Source organism: Pseudocercospora fijiensis (assembly GCF_000340215.1).
Source record: "Pseudocercospora fijiensis CIRAD86 unplaced genomic scaffold MYCFIscaffold_1, whole genome shotgun sequence".
NCBI lineage: Eukaryota > Fungi > Ascomycota > Dothideomycetes > Mycosphaerellales > Mycosphaerellaceae > Pseudocercospora > Pseudocercospora fijiensis.
In genome coordinates this window covers 4,222,634-4,236,212 of record NW_006921532.1, presented here as the reverse complement: position 1 = coordinate 4,236,212, position 13,579 = coordinate 4,222,634, and the positions used below count along the sequence as shown (strand labels likewise).

Sequence of the window (13,579 nt, the reverse complement as noted above, 5' to 3'; positions counted from 1 at the left end):
GTCAACTAATCTCTCATCTGCACCGTCTCCGCTGCTAGCAATAGGAACGTGGGGATGGTTCAATGCGTGTTCGGGAATTGGTACTGCCGTTGTTGGCATCGAGCGGTTCGGCAGCGGCTTTCCACCGGGGAGTTTGAGATCGCCTGGTCCGATCAGAGAACTCCTGCGCAAGTTCTCGAGCTGAAAATTGGGGTCCTGAAAAGAACAACAGCGTTTAATTAGCATACGATTTCGCTTGGTAGATTTTTGAATGAAATCGCAAGAACTTTCGCGCAACATCTGAACAAGCTGCGCCAAACCTCTATCCAAAGCAGAGTCCCAAAATGCTCAAGCTCTTGGCAACGCCAATGTCTCATCGTCGTCAGTATTTCAACAACGAAGGTGTGAGGACAGGAAGATCTGGAGGAGGCGCAGCAATTATGCAAGACTCGCGAGGCATGTGAAAACCGCATTTAGGACATACCCAGTCCGCTTGATCAGGCACCCCTTCAGCAGGTGGAAGATCCGCTTCATCATCTCGGCCTTCATCTCCCCAAAAGGTAGATCGGCGCCTTGGTGCTGGAGTCACCGGTAAAGAGGGCCTGTCATCGGCAGTTGGAAAATCGGTGAGAATGAGGCTTTCGCGCCGTTGGCGTGCTTGCTCGACCTTTTCAATCAGCTCTTCCGGCTTAGGGTCGTTTGACGGCGAGAGGACGTGCTGCTGCTTATCTGTAGTCGTTGGAACGCCGATGGATGGAACATTTTCCTGCACGACCTGTACCTTCCCACGATTCTTCTGAAACGCTGTCAAGGCGCGTACGTAGTCATTAATGCCGTTCACCTCATCCCAGACGTTCTTCTGTTGAGCGAAAGAGGTCCATGGGTTATCGGTGACTTTGATGGTAGGAGTCACTGGCTCGATGTTCTTGTCGGTCGAAACCTCCAGTTCATCGGCATATGGCGCCTCTGGTTCCAGCTCAGGCGGGGGCGGAGGCGCTTCATCCTCGACGAATCTCCTCGTTGGTCTGCTGTGTTCGCGTTCCTCCCAAGGGAAGATGGGCTTCGGCTTCGGTGCAGACTGGCTCAGAGGAGGCGGAGGCGGCACCTGATAGTACATGTCTTTCGGCGGCTCTGGATACGACGGAGGAGGTCGGAAAGGCGCCGGATTAGTATTAAACTCGTAAGTTGTGGTGGGAAAGTCTGCTGCCTCTGGTCTCGCGTCAATTGGCGGTGCTCCACGGGTCGCATCCCATTCCATGTGAGGTGCCGAAAACTTGCGCTGTTGCACTGTGGGGATGGGCTGTTGATGGCCTTGAGCAAGATTCTCTGCAGGCTCGCCACGCTCAGCAAACGAAGGCGTGGCGGTGCCTGCATGGTGGTTTGACTGCTCGGGGGTATGATGGTGCGAGTGGTAATGCGGAGGCTGGCAGTGCTGCTGACGCTGCTCGGGGGCCTCAACGCCTTGATGTGACGTATAATATGGCTGGCCCTGGGCAGGGAAATGCTGCGGCGGCGGCGCGGGTTGAGTCGTCGCTACTGGATAGCCAGCGGCAGAAAACGACTCTGAAGCTGCTACTTGCTGGACGTGGACGTAGTTGGCGACTGGAGTTCGTCGGCCGGAAATGTAATCTGAGGTCTTTTACGCCGCTCAGCAAGATTCTTCGTCTGCCACGTATGTACTTACCGAGACTTGGAAATGCCGATCATAGACCGCCCACCATCTGCTGAGCAATTCCTGGAAGGCGTTCGGCGCACCTTTCTCATCTCGTGCCCTTTGCCATGGCTTATCCTTCCCAATGAAATGCACGAGGGTGATGTTTCGCTTCCAGTACCTGTAAGCAGGTTCGTACTGGTAATTTGCGCTCGGCGTCGTGTTGTATGTGAAGCTCAACCTCTTCCACGGGCGATTCTCGTAGTATTGGTTGAGTAAACCTTGGTCGGCACCATCAAAGCTGTCACCCGAGTCTGCAAGGCCTCTCAAGGCGTAGTACTCGCCCATGTCTGGGGTGAGCACCATAACGCCCGAGTTGAATGCATCCGGCCAGCCCACGTCGGGTGCTGCAGCAAACGAGTCTGGTATGTCAAACAGCTCTTCCGGCGCGCGCAGCGCCACCACGTCGGCATCGATGTAGACAATCTTTCGGAACTGCACTTGGCGCCATAGGTTGATCTTGGAGAAGGTATAGAGCAGGTCGGGGCGATTCATGAGATAGAGGTTGGCAGGCTGCGGGTTGCGGATTGGTTCGATAGGAATGACATAGTTGTATAGCGACTGGAGCTCTTCAATGGTGCTCGCTCGCAGGCCATGCTGCACCACGAGGCAGGCAAGCTTTTTCGTGGTGCCGCAGTCTCGTAGGGAATGTGCTAATACTGCTGCTCCTGTACGGTTGGACTACTGGTTAGGTATGATCTTTGGTGTTTTCATGTGTCGTGCTATGGTTGCTGGGTGGGTCGGCATACCGGGCAAGTAGGCATCGTTCATCACGAGCTACCTCCATGTCAGCGTTGCCTTGTCTTGGGCCAATTGATATGCAAATGGACTTGCCGTGCAGTAGACATCTTCCCCACGCGCCATGATGAATGCTGGATGTAAGCATGCAGCTCAATGGCAGAAGACAGACCTTGACAGAGGCGTGATGCTCTGTTGATACCAAGGTCAAGTGCAGGACCGGCTTCGCTTGGCTTGGCTTCGCTTCGGGACGGCCACCTCAACTTCATTTCCGCACGCTCACAGCACCATTCAACGAAACGTGCAAGCGGGCGTGTTGACAGCAACGACAGGGGGACGAAGGGTGGCCCAAGGCTCCCGTTCACGCTGGCAGCGGGTGGATATCGATGTTGCATGCGAGGTGTCACCGTGCGAAATTGAGCGCCAAAGAGCTCCAGCTGCGACAGCTCCGACAGCTTCCCTTGTTGCTAACATTAGAACTACAGTATTGCCAAGTCACGCCTCGAGAACCTGCACATGGGCCTTCAACAGCTCGCATAATCTCCCCAGCCAAGAACATGCTCTTCGCTGTGCCCTGGCTTCATTGCAACATCGCTAGCCTGCCCAAAACCTCGGTGGGCAGTCCATGGAACGTGCAGCGGGCGGGCACTTCGATCATCCGAAGTCGGCAACTGCTATTCTATGCCAAGCTTCAATTGGAGATGATAATCTCTCCAGCACGCTCTCTCGTGTGTACACGGCATCAATGCCAATGTAATTCGGCATGAGACTGAGGACAGATTGGCTTACCATAGAGGAATAGCAATAGCGAACCCCCCAACTCAATGGCTGGAGAGACATGACCTGACCTGCGCAAAACCCCCCCTCTCGGCGTCTGCACCCCGCGGGTGATCACTTCCAATCTCCATCACACCAAGAAAGAGCAAAGGATACAGGCAGGGAACAACGCAGCGGGCCTTGACCGCTAAGATGGCCCCTCTCAATGTGTGTATGGTCGGGACCGGCGAGTACACAACTGGCTTTGTCGGCGGTGGTCAGAGTGGCAGTGACAAGAAGGTGGGCGTAGTAGGACTGACGTTATTCGATCTGAGACGAAGAGGAAAAGTCGGAAAGCTGTCGATGGTAGGCACTTCAGGCCAGAAATTCCCAGCCATAAGAGAACACCTCCACAAAAACATCACTCAAGCCTACAACGGCCTCGACACATCCTTCGACTCCTTTCCACCCAACGACCGACGCGATCCGGAAGCCTACAAAACCGCAATCGACGCTCTATCTCCCGGAGATGCAATAACCATCTTCACCCCAGACCCAACCCATTATCCCATCGCCTTATATGCCATTCGCAAGAAAATCCACGTCATGATCACGAAACCCGCCGTGAAGCACCTATCCGAACACCAAAGCCTGCTCAAAGAAGCTCGCGAGAACAATGTATTCGTATACATCGAACATCACAAACGTTTCGATCCCGCCTACGCCGACGCACGGAACCGCGCCATCAACGGCAACCTGGGAGAATTCAACTACTTTTACTCATACATGTCCCAACCGAAATCTCAATTGGAAACTTTCAAAGCCTGGGCGGGAAAAGAGAGTGATATCTCATATTACCTCAACTCGCACCACATCGATGTCAACGAGAGTATGGTTCCAAGCTGGAGACCGGTTCGAGTAACAGGATCCGCGTCGAAAGGCATAGCCACGGATCTTGGCTGTGTGCCCGAAACCGAAGACACGATCACATTGCTCGTGGATTGGGAGAAGAAAGACGGATCCGGAAGGAGAGCTACAGGTGTATACACAGCGAGTTGGACGGCGCCGCAAAAAGCCGGCGTACATTCAAACCAATACTTCCATTACATGGCGTCGAAAGGAGAAGTCAGAGTCAATCAAGCAAAGAGAGGGTACGACGTCACTGAGGATGAGGGAGGCTTGAGCTGGTACAATCCCTTCTACATGAAATATGCACCAGACGAGGAAGGAAACTTCGCAGGTCAGGGAGGATATGGTAGGTGTTCATGAGTACTCCCACCTCCGAGACATCTGCTGACTGGTCACTCCTTACAATTTAGGATACGTCTCGTTTGAGAAATTCGTTGACGCCGTACAAGCTTTGAAAGACGGCAGAGCGACATTGGATGATCTAGACAAGCGAGGTCTACCGACGCTGAAGAACACCATTGCCACAGGAGCAATTCTCGAAGCTGGCAGGATATCTATTGATGAAAGAAGACCAATTGATATTGTCGAAAAGGATGGCGATTGGAGTCTACGGTAGAGAGACCTGTCATTCGTTCAGACTTGCGCTTTCGAGGTCTTCTCGCAGCCATGGGCTCAATTAATCTTGAATAAATTTCTTCGCTAACTCAGCGGGTGGTATCTAGCTGTCGAATCAGTAGAAACAGGCAGAACGCGCAAACAATACTGAATTGGAGTTCAATGACAGTGACAACAACAACACATCTCTTGTGGTTTCTCGCTCCTCAGTCCAAACCGCTCGGTTTAGAAATACCATTTTTGACCTTGTTCAGTCTCTTGAAACTTGCAATTCTCTTTGGAGTTGGCAGTAGTCGACCTTCGGAAGCCGGATTTAGTCCACCGAGAGAAGTATGAGGTATGGAAGTGATCCTCGGGTGGGGCGTGAGCGGACAAGAGACCGTATGTACCGTCTCACTCCGTCGCTGTTCTCGAATCCTGCGGTTTTGAAAAGCTTCTTCGTAAGGAACGAGCGGACTGATCGAACGACGGGGGCTGGACAGACTCTGCTCAATGGCATCCATCTCAGAACTATGGAATGCATTGCGACGCCTCTAGCGAATTGAGTCTTCGAATGCCGGTGCTGCCGGCGTGCTCTCTAGTGCTGGCGGGTCCTCTGCGTGGCCATTGGTGCTCGGGACGGGTGTCTCTTCACCTACAGGAACCTCTACAGTCATCGACTTGCCTTCCATCTGCTCAGAAGCAGTAGTAGAGGCAGCTTCTGGTGTGACAGCCTCCGGAACTGATTGCTCTTCAGCAACATCTTCGACTGCTGACTGGGCCGCAGAATGAACCGCCTCCTCTCGGGACTCGTCTTCTGGAACCACAGATGGCTCTTCTACCGAGGTTGTCTCGGCTTCAATCTCATCCGGAGTCGCAACAGAGGGACTTGCTGCACTTTTTGGGTGTCCGTTGGCTTTCGGCCTGTGAGGCAATTTCTGCGACTTTGGCGGGCTCTTAACCTCCGCCTCTTTCTGTGTCCGGCCCGATGATGCAGCGGTTGGTCGAGTCATACGCTCTAGAAAGCTGCCAGAGACTGGCGCACCCGCTTTCTTCGTCTCATTTTCCGAGTTGCGAGATTGCGGCCGTCCCAGAGATGGCCTTGGTGTCGCTCTCGTTGAAGAAGTTGATTTCGCACGACTTGGTGTCGACTTTGGCTCAGAAGCCGCAGGAGCTTCGTACTTAGCGCGAGAAGCTGCCGTTGGCGCCGTGAGCCGTGAAGAGATGTTTAGCGGCGTCGTAGTCTCTCGTGGTTTGGGCTTGGATGCAGACGATTGCTTTACTCCTGCGGCAGTGCTTTTGTCGGCAGCAGCAGCTCGAGCCACGGAAGCAGCGGTCGGCGCAGTCAGCGAGCTTCGAGAGGTCTTCTTGGTTGGCACCTTTGGCGGGGGCGCAGAAGCTGTCGACGCTGTGCGCGGTGATTTCACGGAGCTTGTGGACGGCCTCGGTGCACCCTTAGTGGCAATGGCTGGCGGCTTTGCATCTGCTTTGCCGTTGCTGCTCTTGCTTGAAGCTTTCGACGCAGTTGCCCCTCGCTTTCGCAAATCTCCAGCAGCTGGCGGTAATGCGCCTCCTCCGCTCACGGGCGCAGGCTTTATCTCTGCTGGGTCCTCTCCTGCTCCAGTCACATGCTTGTCAGGGCTCTCTGCCGGCTCATCGACTGTGCTTTCTTGCTTCTTGCCGAGCTCGATGTTCTTCTCTTCCCGTGGCATCTCTACAACTGCCTCCGGGATCGTGCCTGCCACAAGAGAATTGGTCTTCCGCCTCTCATGCTCTGCATGGACGGAGCCTTTCACTGCTGCGGCAACGGCACTATCCTTGTCTTCGCTGAAGCTCGATCGCCTGCCGGTGCTTGGGTCGCGATTGGGCTCAGGCAGAGTCGACTTGTCTGCCTCAGCATCAGGCGGTAAGGCCATACCGCTCAGTCGGTTCGGAGAGTGGACGGGGAAGAAGCTGGCTCTGACCTTCGATTTGGGTCGGCTGTCGTCGCTTCCGAGACCAGCGGGAGAGCGTCCGCGGGCGTTGGGCGAGCTGGAGCTGTCGTTTTTGGTCTCGAACAGTGAACGCAACCTGTTGACACTGGATGCTCTTTCTTCGGAGGGTGTCATTTCTTGTAAGCGCAAAGTTAGCTTGATGTCATCGAGCCGCGGTGGAAAGGGCGGGCAACGAATAGGGGATGGTGATGTCGGAAGTCGACTCTGGGTCTTGTGCTAGCAGTCGCGAGAGGGCTGCGTTGCCATTGCCATTGCCATTGCGTCGCCATTGATGTGATCTGGCACAAGGATGTTGATGTATCAAGGCCAAGGCGTGTGAAACGGCCAGGCAGGGCCAGGTCAGCGGTCAGGGGCGTGCGTGCTGGGAAGTGCTGGCTGGATGGATGAGGTGAACTCGAATGTGCGTTTGGCGCACGCGGGAGACGAAACACACTTACACGGCCGCAATCAGAGATGTGTGCAGCAGCTCACTCGGACATGGCGCGGCGGTGAAGACAGCACAGGTGCGCGATGGCGGGAAACAACAGCAAGATAATGCAGGGTCGCAAAGGTGGAGCAGCGCGGTGGGAAAAGGAGAAGGGCAGCAAGCAGTCTGATATGCCGACCAGCTAATAAAACGTGGCCTGGCCTGGTCTGTTCGACGAAATATGATTATTATTGCCGTTGTGACGAGACTCCATTCGTCGTGTACCGCCAGCGTCAGGGCAAAGTCAATATCCGCTGTAAATTGCGCTTCGTCCGGGCCAATGCGGTGGCCTGGTCTGCCGGTCTGCTGGTCTGCTCCATGGCCTGTATCCGGGGTTTCGTCAGTCACTTTACGCCCGCTGATCGCGGGGAAATGGGCTATACGTAAAATCGCGATTTGTTAGTAGGCCACACGTAAATCTCGATATAATCGTACTTTCCAGTCCTATTCGGATATCTAGGTAGATACTATTATAAACCGCGAGTCTAAATATTATATAAATAGCCTTATCCGAGTATATAGTAGCTATAGACCTTACTACCGCTATTTTCTTATATAATCCTTAGCAGGCGCGTCCACCTTATTCTAAAGCGCGTATTCTCCTATTCCTTCTCTTCTACTATATAGATTATATATAATCGTAGCTATAAGGCGTAAAAAAGGCAAAAAGGCGAAGAGGGTGCGTACTAAGCGGTTAACTAAGACGGAGAGGGCGGAAAGGGTAGTAGAACGCGTCGTTTCGAGGTACTATAAACTATAGGCTAAATTAGTTAATCTTAGTATACAAGAGGTATATAGGATTAAGAGGGCAACCGACCTATATTCGCGAATATACTAGCGATTAAGAGGCCGTCTATCGCTCCTATCGCGGCTGCCGACTAATACTAAGTTAATAGAGGCTTAAGAGCTAGCGCTAGCGGATTATTGTCGAAAGAGGGACGAAATAGGGATATTCTTACTAGTAGCGCTAATTAGCGTTATTACTATAGATATACTAAAGAGAATGTCGCCTAATAAGGTTATACTACTATTCGGTAGTAACTAGGCTAAACGATTCCTAGCTCGGCATAACCTTAGCAAGGTAAAGTCTAAACCTATTAAGAAGTAGCGCAAGGAAGCCTATAACCCTTCGACGATAAGAGCGTAGTTTAATCGGTTTAAGGCGATAGTAGAGCGACTAGGTATAAAGCCGCGGAATATATAGAATTTCGACGAAACCGGTTTTCGGATTAGTATTAGTAGTAACGAATACGTAGTTATAATAGACACGAAGCGGCGCGCCTAGACTAAATGCGACACTAATCGTATATATATAACCGTAGTCGAGACTGTTAACGCGTATAGCGAGGTAATTAAATATTAATTAATTGTTAAAGGTATAATAGTTTAAGAGCGTTAGATACTAAAAGAAGGTAAGTCTATTGCCGAGACCGAGTCTATTGCCTAAGGCAATAACAACGTTACTTGCTAACTATACCCTCGTTATTAGGTAAGGACAACTTCTTAATTACTATTAACGAGTCTAGTTATATAACAGACGATACTGCTATATACTATATCTATTAGTTTAAGCGTAAGACGAGACCTAAGGACCTAAACGAATAGAGGGTGCTACTATACGACAATTATAGCTCCTACTGCTTTAAGGAATTCGCGGCCTTCGCGAAGCGCTATAAAATTCAATTATAGGGCCTATAACTATACACTTCGCACTTTATATAGCCTCTCGACGTTATACTATTCTAAGTATATAAGTTAAAGCATAGACAAGCGGTCTTAGAGGCTATATACCGTAGTGTTAGTAAATTTAGTATTCCTAAGTTTATAGAAGCCCTTTTAGCTATTCGGGTAAAGACATTTACTAACTATAATATAAGGGCCGCATTCCGTAAGATAGGCTTGTTCCTAATTAATAGAGAGGTTCCTTGTCGTTACATTCGAGATTAGTATAACGCTATAGACTACAATTAGAACTAGTAGGTAATCGAGGGCGAATTAGCGTAGGAGGAAGCCCGATACGAAGAATCGCTTGCAATAGCAGATGCCGCTTAGTAGGAATACCTCGCATCGGTTAAGCGTAAACGTTTGCCTAATCCTAATATTGTCGATCTAGATAGGTAGCACTGCGCTAACAGTCGTTACTATTTAAGGGATCTCGAGAATATAATTGCTTAGGGCATGCTATCTTTACTACCTTAGCCGATCCGGACGCTAACACCCGAATTGCTATAATAGTTGCTAGTTACTACTACTAGCCCTCGTACGATCTAGGCATCTCGTAGTACTATATAAGCTCGTAAGGACTTCCGACGTCGCTATCTAAAGACCGTACTACTTAGTATCGATACTATATTATCCTTATTTAATCTATTCTCCTTATTACCTATAAAGCAAGTAGAAGCTATCTATAATACATTAGTCGATACGGCTATCTATAAAGGTGAAGAATATAAGCGCAAATACAAGTCTATAAGCCTCGTTAAACGCGTAAGGAAGCGCTAGAAGGAGCAACTAAATAGGCTTATTCGAGCTAGTACGATTAAGGCTTCTAAACTGCGCTTATAACTTACTTAGTAAGACAAGGAAATAGCTAATAATTGCTACTAGAAGATGCTCCGTAAGGCTAAGTCCCTATATAATAAGGCACGCTAATATCGACTAAAGTATAGCGAGGCCTTTCGTATTGTATTTAATAACAATAGTAAGACTAAGTTTATAGACGTTATATTGCAGCCTATCGATAAGCTACTATAACGTGCCTTCGACCTTCGGCTTCTTACTACTACTATTACTAACAACGACTCGGTAAAGAAGACCGGTAATCCGTACGCTAACATTATTAGCGAATATAAGCGATATACTTATACCTCCGACAGCGGCGACATTACCTATACGTAGAGCTAGGTATAGACACTATTACTACCGAGCCGTACCTGCGAATACGAAGAAGGTAACCTTCTAACCTAGACTAACGTTAAGTCAAAGCGGCGATTAAACGGCTTATTCGCGTAAGAGCCTAATATCCGACTAGACTAGTTATAATAAAATAAGGCGCTACTTAATAAGGATACTATATATACTATAATTTAGCCTTATCTAGTATATCCTCGTCGCCGTTAAGAGTCTATATAGCGGAAGCGGTATTTCTACGAAGATCCGAAGAAAACTAGTCGTTATAAGGGCTTAGTTGCTAGCAGTAAGAACGACCCTATTAAGCTAGAAGATATATAAGAGGCGGCAGTTACATACTAGACATATAGGCTAACCTGCATAGTAATTAATTATATAGTCGATGCGAGGTACGCGCTAAGGCGATAGGAATAGGTATATACGGTCGCAATTTGCTCGAAAACTACTACTTCTTAACTATAATCGCACGCACTATCGATTTCCTATCTTATACACTATATAATATACGCTAGCGTCGAGATTTACGTATAGCCTACTAACAAATCGCGATTTTACGTATAGCCGAAATCCCCGAGCGTAGGCGAGGGGTAAAGTAGCTATTAGGGCTAAAGGGGCTATATGTGATTAGCATATAACTAGGCCGAGTGAAGCTAGGGTCTTGATGCCTTAGGCAGGGCTTAGCGCTTAGCGTTAGGCTAACTCTCCTACCTTCCTCTCTCTCCTCCTAGCTTCTTATCGAATACTACTTATACCTACTACTACCCTATCTACCTGCTAACATAACCCTTCTAATATAGTATTCGATCTACCCTTTAAGGGCAGTAGCTAGATAGTCCTTATTTCAAGCTTTTAGCGGTATAGCTACGAAAACTATCGATTTAACTATATTGCGCCCGAAGAACGGGACCTATACGTACTATTCTACTAAAACAACCGTACTAATTATCAAGCAAGGCCTTCTATACGGCCCATTACACTAAGTTAAGCATACTAGACCGATATTTACTAATTCCGCTATATCCGTATCTTAGGGGCTAATAATACATTATTAGTGTTACCCCCTATTATAATAGCCGGCTTATTACGAAGCAACAATAACCGTACTGCCGCTAGTAGCGCTAGCAATAACAATGCTAGTAGCATAGTACCTGCTAAAGTGCCTGCTAAAGCACCTACTAAGGTGCCTACTAAAGAGCCTGCTACTAGGCCTGCCGAAGAACCTATAGTTCTAGGTAACGACCTAGAATTGCCTATCGACGACATTCTTAACAATATTGTCAACCGTCGATATAGCTAACTAGCCTTTAGCCCCTAACTAGTAGGGAGACTCTAAGAAGCTACCTAAAACAGGCTTACTGCCCTACGTTAAGAACAATAGCTAAAGGATAATCTCCTCGAGATTCGCCGCCTATAGGAAGCCCTAACAACTACTGCTAGACTAGAGCTAGTAGCAGTACCTTCTATTTAAAAGAAGGACGCTAAGCTTAAAGACTGTACCGTATTTAATGGCTCTAGCCGCAAGCAGTATAATAATTATATACGTAATTGTGAATTGAACTAGCGGAATGCACTAAGGGCCCTGCTAGACGACTATTCGCTAGTCGTCTATGCTATACAATATATTAATAGAGACCTAAAACGCACCTAGGATGACTATTTCGACTCCCTTACTAATTAGACCGCTGTTTAGTAGCAAGACTATAAGACTATTATGTTAGACACCCTTAGAAACCCTATACTAAGGCAACAACACGCTTAGGACTAATACCTTCGAGCTAAACAAAAGACTAATCAATCGGCTCGCTTATTTAAGGCCTATTTAAAGACCCTTAAGGACGATTTGCTAGCTAAGACCGACTCTATCTGGATTTCCGAAATACGCCCTAAATTGCGATAGGAATTGGTCCTTAAATTAGACCGCCGTCGTGTGTTCGAATAGGCTAACCTAATACGCATTTAATTTATAGTCGAAGTAGAAACAGCCGAACGGGCTGTTTAGCTCTAACAACGACTAGAATCGAGGATCCGACTAGCTAGTACTAACCGCGGCAATTGTAGTAGCCGCGGAGGAAACTAAGGTTCCTACTATAACAACAATGCTAACAATAGGAACAGTAATAATAACCGTAGAAGAGGCCGTAGCTGCCGGCTATATAGAGGAGGCCGCGATAGGGGCCGTAGAAGGGGCTCGTATCCTTATAACGCTAACCGCTTAACTAACAACAATAGCTACGGCAGTCTACTAACTAGATTGAAGTGCTTTAATTGCGATAGTACTAGCTATCTACTAGGCTAATACGACAAACCTAGGGATTAGGCCCGAGTCGACCGTACTACCGCTAAGCACCGAAAGCACCTTTTAGCAGCTAACGCTACCCCTATAGGCTAACCTTCGAAAAAAGAGTAAGCGCCGCACCAACTGTTAGCCTCGTACGGCGTAAGACTATCGACATTGTACTAGCTATTATACGTACCTGTCTTATATCTAGGCCCGATACTAACTATAAGGTAAAGGTTATGCTAGACCCCGGAAATTCAGTTAGCGCCCTTATTAGCTATTACCTAGCTAAGCAATTAGACCTTCGACAACTGCCGAAGACTAACCTACTAACCCTTGCTTAGTTTAATAACGCTCGGCACTTAACCTATAGAGCCTACTATATTCCTATAGTTCTAAAAGACGACCTCGGAAATGAACGCCTACTGAACTTCACTACCTACGCGGTAGACATAGACAGCCTCCTATCTAATATTGTTATTAGCAACCCTGTTCTTAAGTACTATGCTATAGTTATAGACCTAGGCAGCTAACAGTAGCGATTTAGAATCGCTAGGAAAGAAGACATTAAACACATTAATGTTAGCGAGTGCCCTAACGATATTAGGGTCCTATTTATTAGCAATCTAACCCTAGCTAATCCGACTACCGACCTGCTCGATAGGGATAACGAAGAACCTATGCCCCCTAACGGCATAGACTCTAACTAGCTCGAACGCATACTAGAGCCTATTCGAGAGACCTATATTAATGTGTTTAAACACTACTTAGCATCGACATTGCCTATGTTTAAGGAGACAGATTATAAGATTAACATTATAGAGGGCAAAGAGGTTCCTTTTAGCCCCCTCTATAACCTTAGTAAACGAGAGCTTGCTATATTGCGTAAGTACCTAGAGGAAAACCTAGCTAATAGTCGCATTCGGTATAGTAATAGCCCTGCTAGCGCCCCTATCCTGTTCGTACTAAAGAAGGATAGTAGCCTACGCCTATGTATTAATTATCGTAGGCTTAACGCTATTACTATTAAAGACCGCTGTCTACTTCCTCTTATTAATAAGACCCTCGATCGCCTTTCTAGTGCCTACTACTACACTATATTAGACATTAAGGATGCATACTATCGCATCTGTATCCGTAAGGGTAATGAATAGAAAACAGCCTTCCGTACCCGCTATAGCTATTTCGAGTATCTAGTTATGCTATTTAGGCTAGTAAACGCCCCTGCAATATTCTAGTCCTAT

The 13,579-nt window shown here is 48.2% G+C and overlaps 3 protein-coding genes across 3 annotated transcripts; 1 reads left to right on the top strand and 2 right to left on the bottom strand.

Moving 5' to 3' along the window:
- Positions 1–216: 216 nt before the first annotated feature.
- Positions 217–2,461, bottom strand: MYCFIDRAFT_201416 (glycosyltransferase family 8 protein; the record flags this gene model as incomplete). The annotated part of the gene is made up of 5 exons (XM_007923116.1): positions 217–399; positions 451–700; positions 761–1,558; positions 1,664–2,358; positions 2,440–2,461. 5 exons carry the CDS (start codon positions 2,459–2,461, stop codon positions 362–364), a joined length of 1,803 nt encoding a protein of 600 aa, XP_007921307.1. The 3' UTR covers positions 217–361.
- Positions 2,462–3,397: 936 nt separating this feature from the next.
- MYCFIDRAFT_28331 (uncharacterized protein) lies at positions 3,398–4,709 on the top strand (the record flags this gene model as incomplete). The annotated part of the gene is made up of 2 exons (XM_007921670.1): positions 3,398–4,439; positions 4,504–4,709. 2 exons carry the CDS (start codon positions 3,398–3,400, stop codon positions 4,707–4,709), a joined length of 1,248 nt encoding a protein of 415 aa, XP_007919861.1.
- A 57-nt stretch (positions 4,710–4,766) lies between these two features.
- On the bottom strand, positions 4,767–6,795 carry MYCFIDRAFT_213168 (uncharacterized protein; the record flags this gene model as incomplete). The annotated part of the gene is made up of 1 exon (XM_007923115.1): positions 4,767–6,795. The coding sequence occupies one exon, from the start codon at positions 6,793–6,795 to the stop codon at positions 5,242–5,244; it is 1,554 nt and encodes a 517-aa protein (XP_007921306.1). The 3' UTR covers positions 4,767–5,241.
- Positions 6,796–13,579: the final 6,784 nt, after the last annotated feature.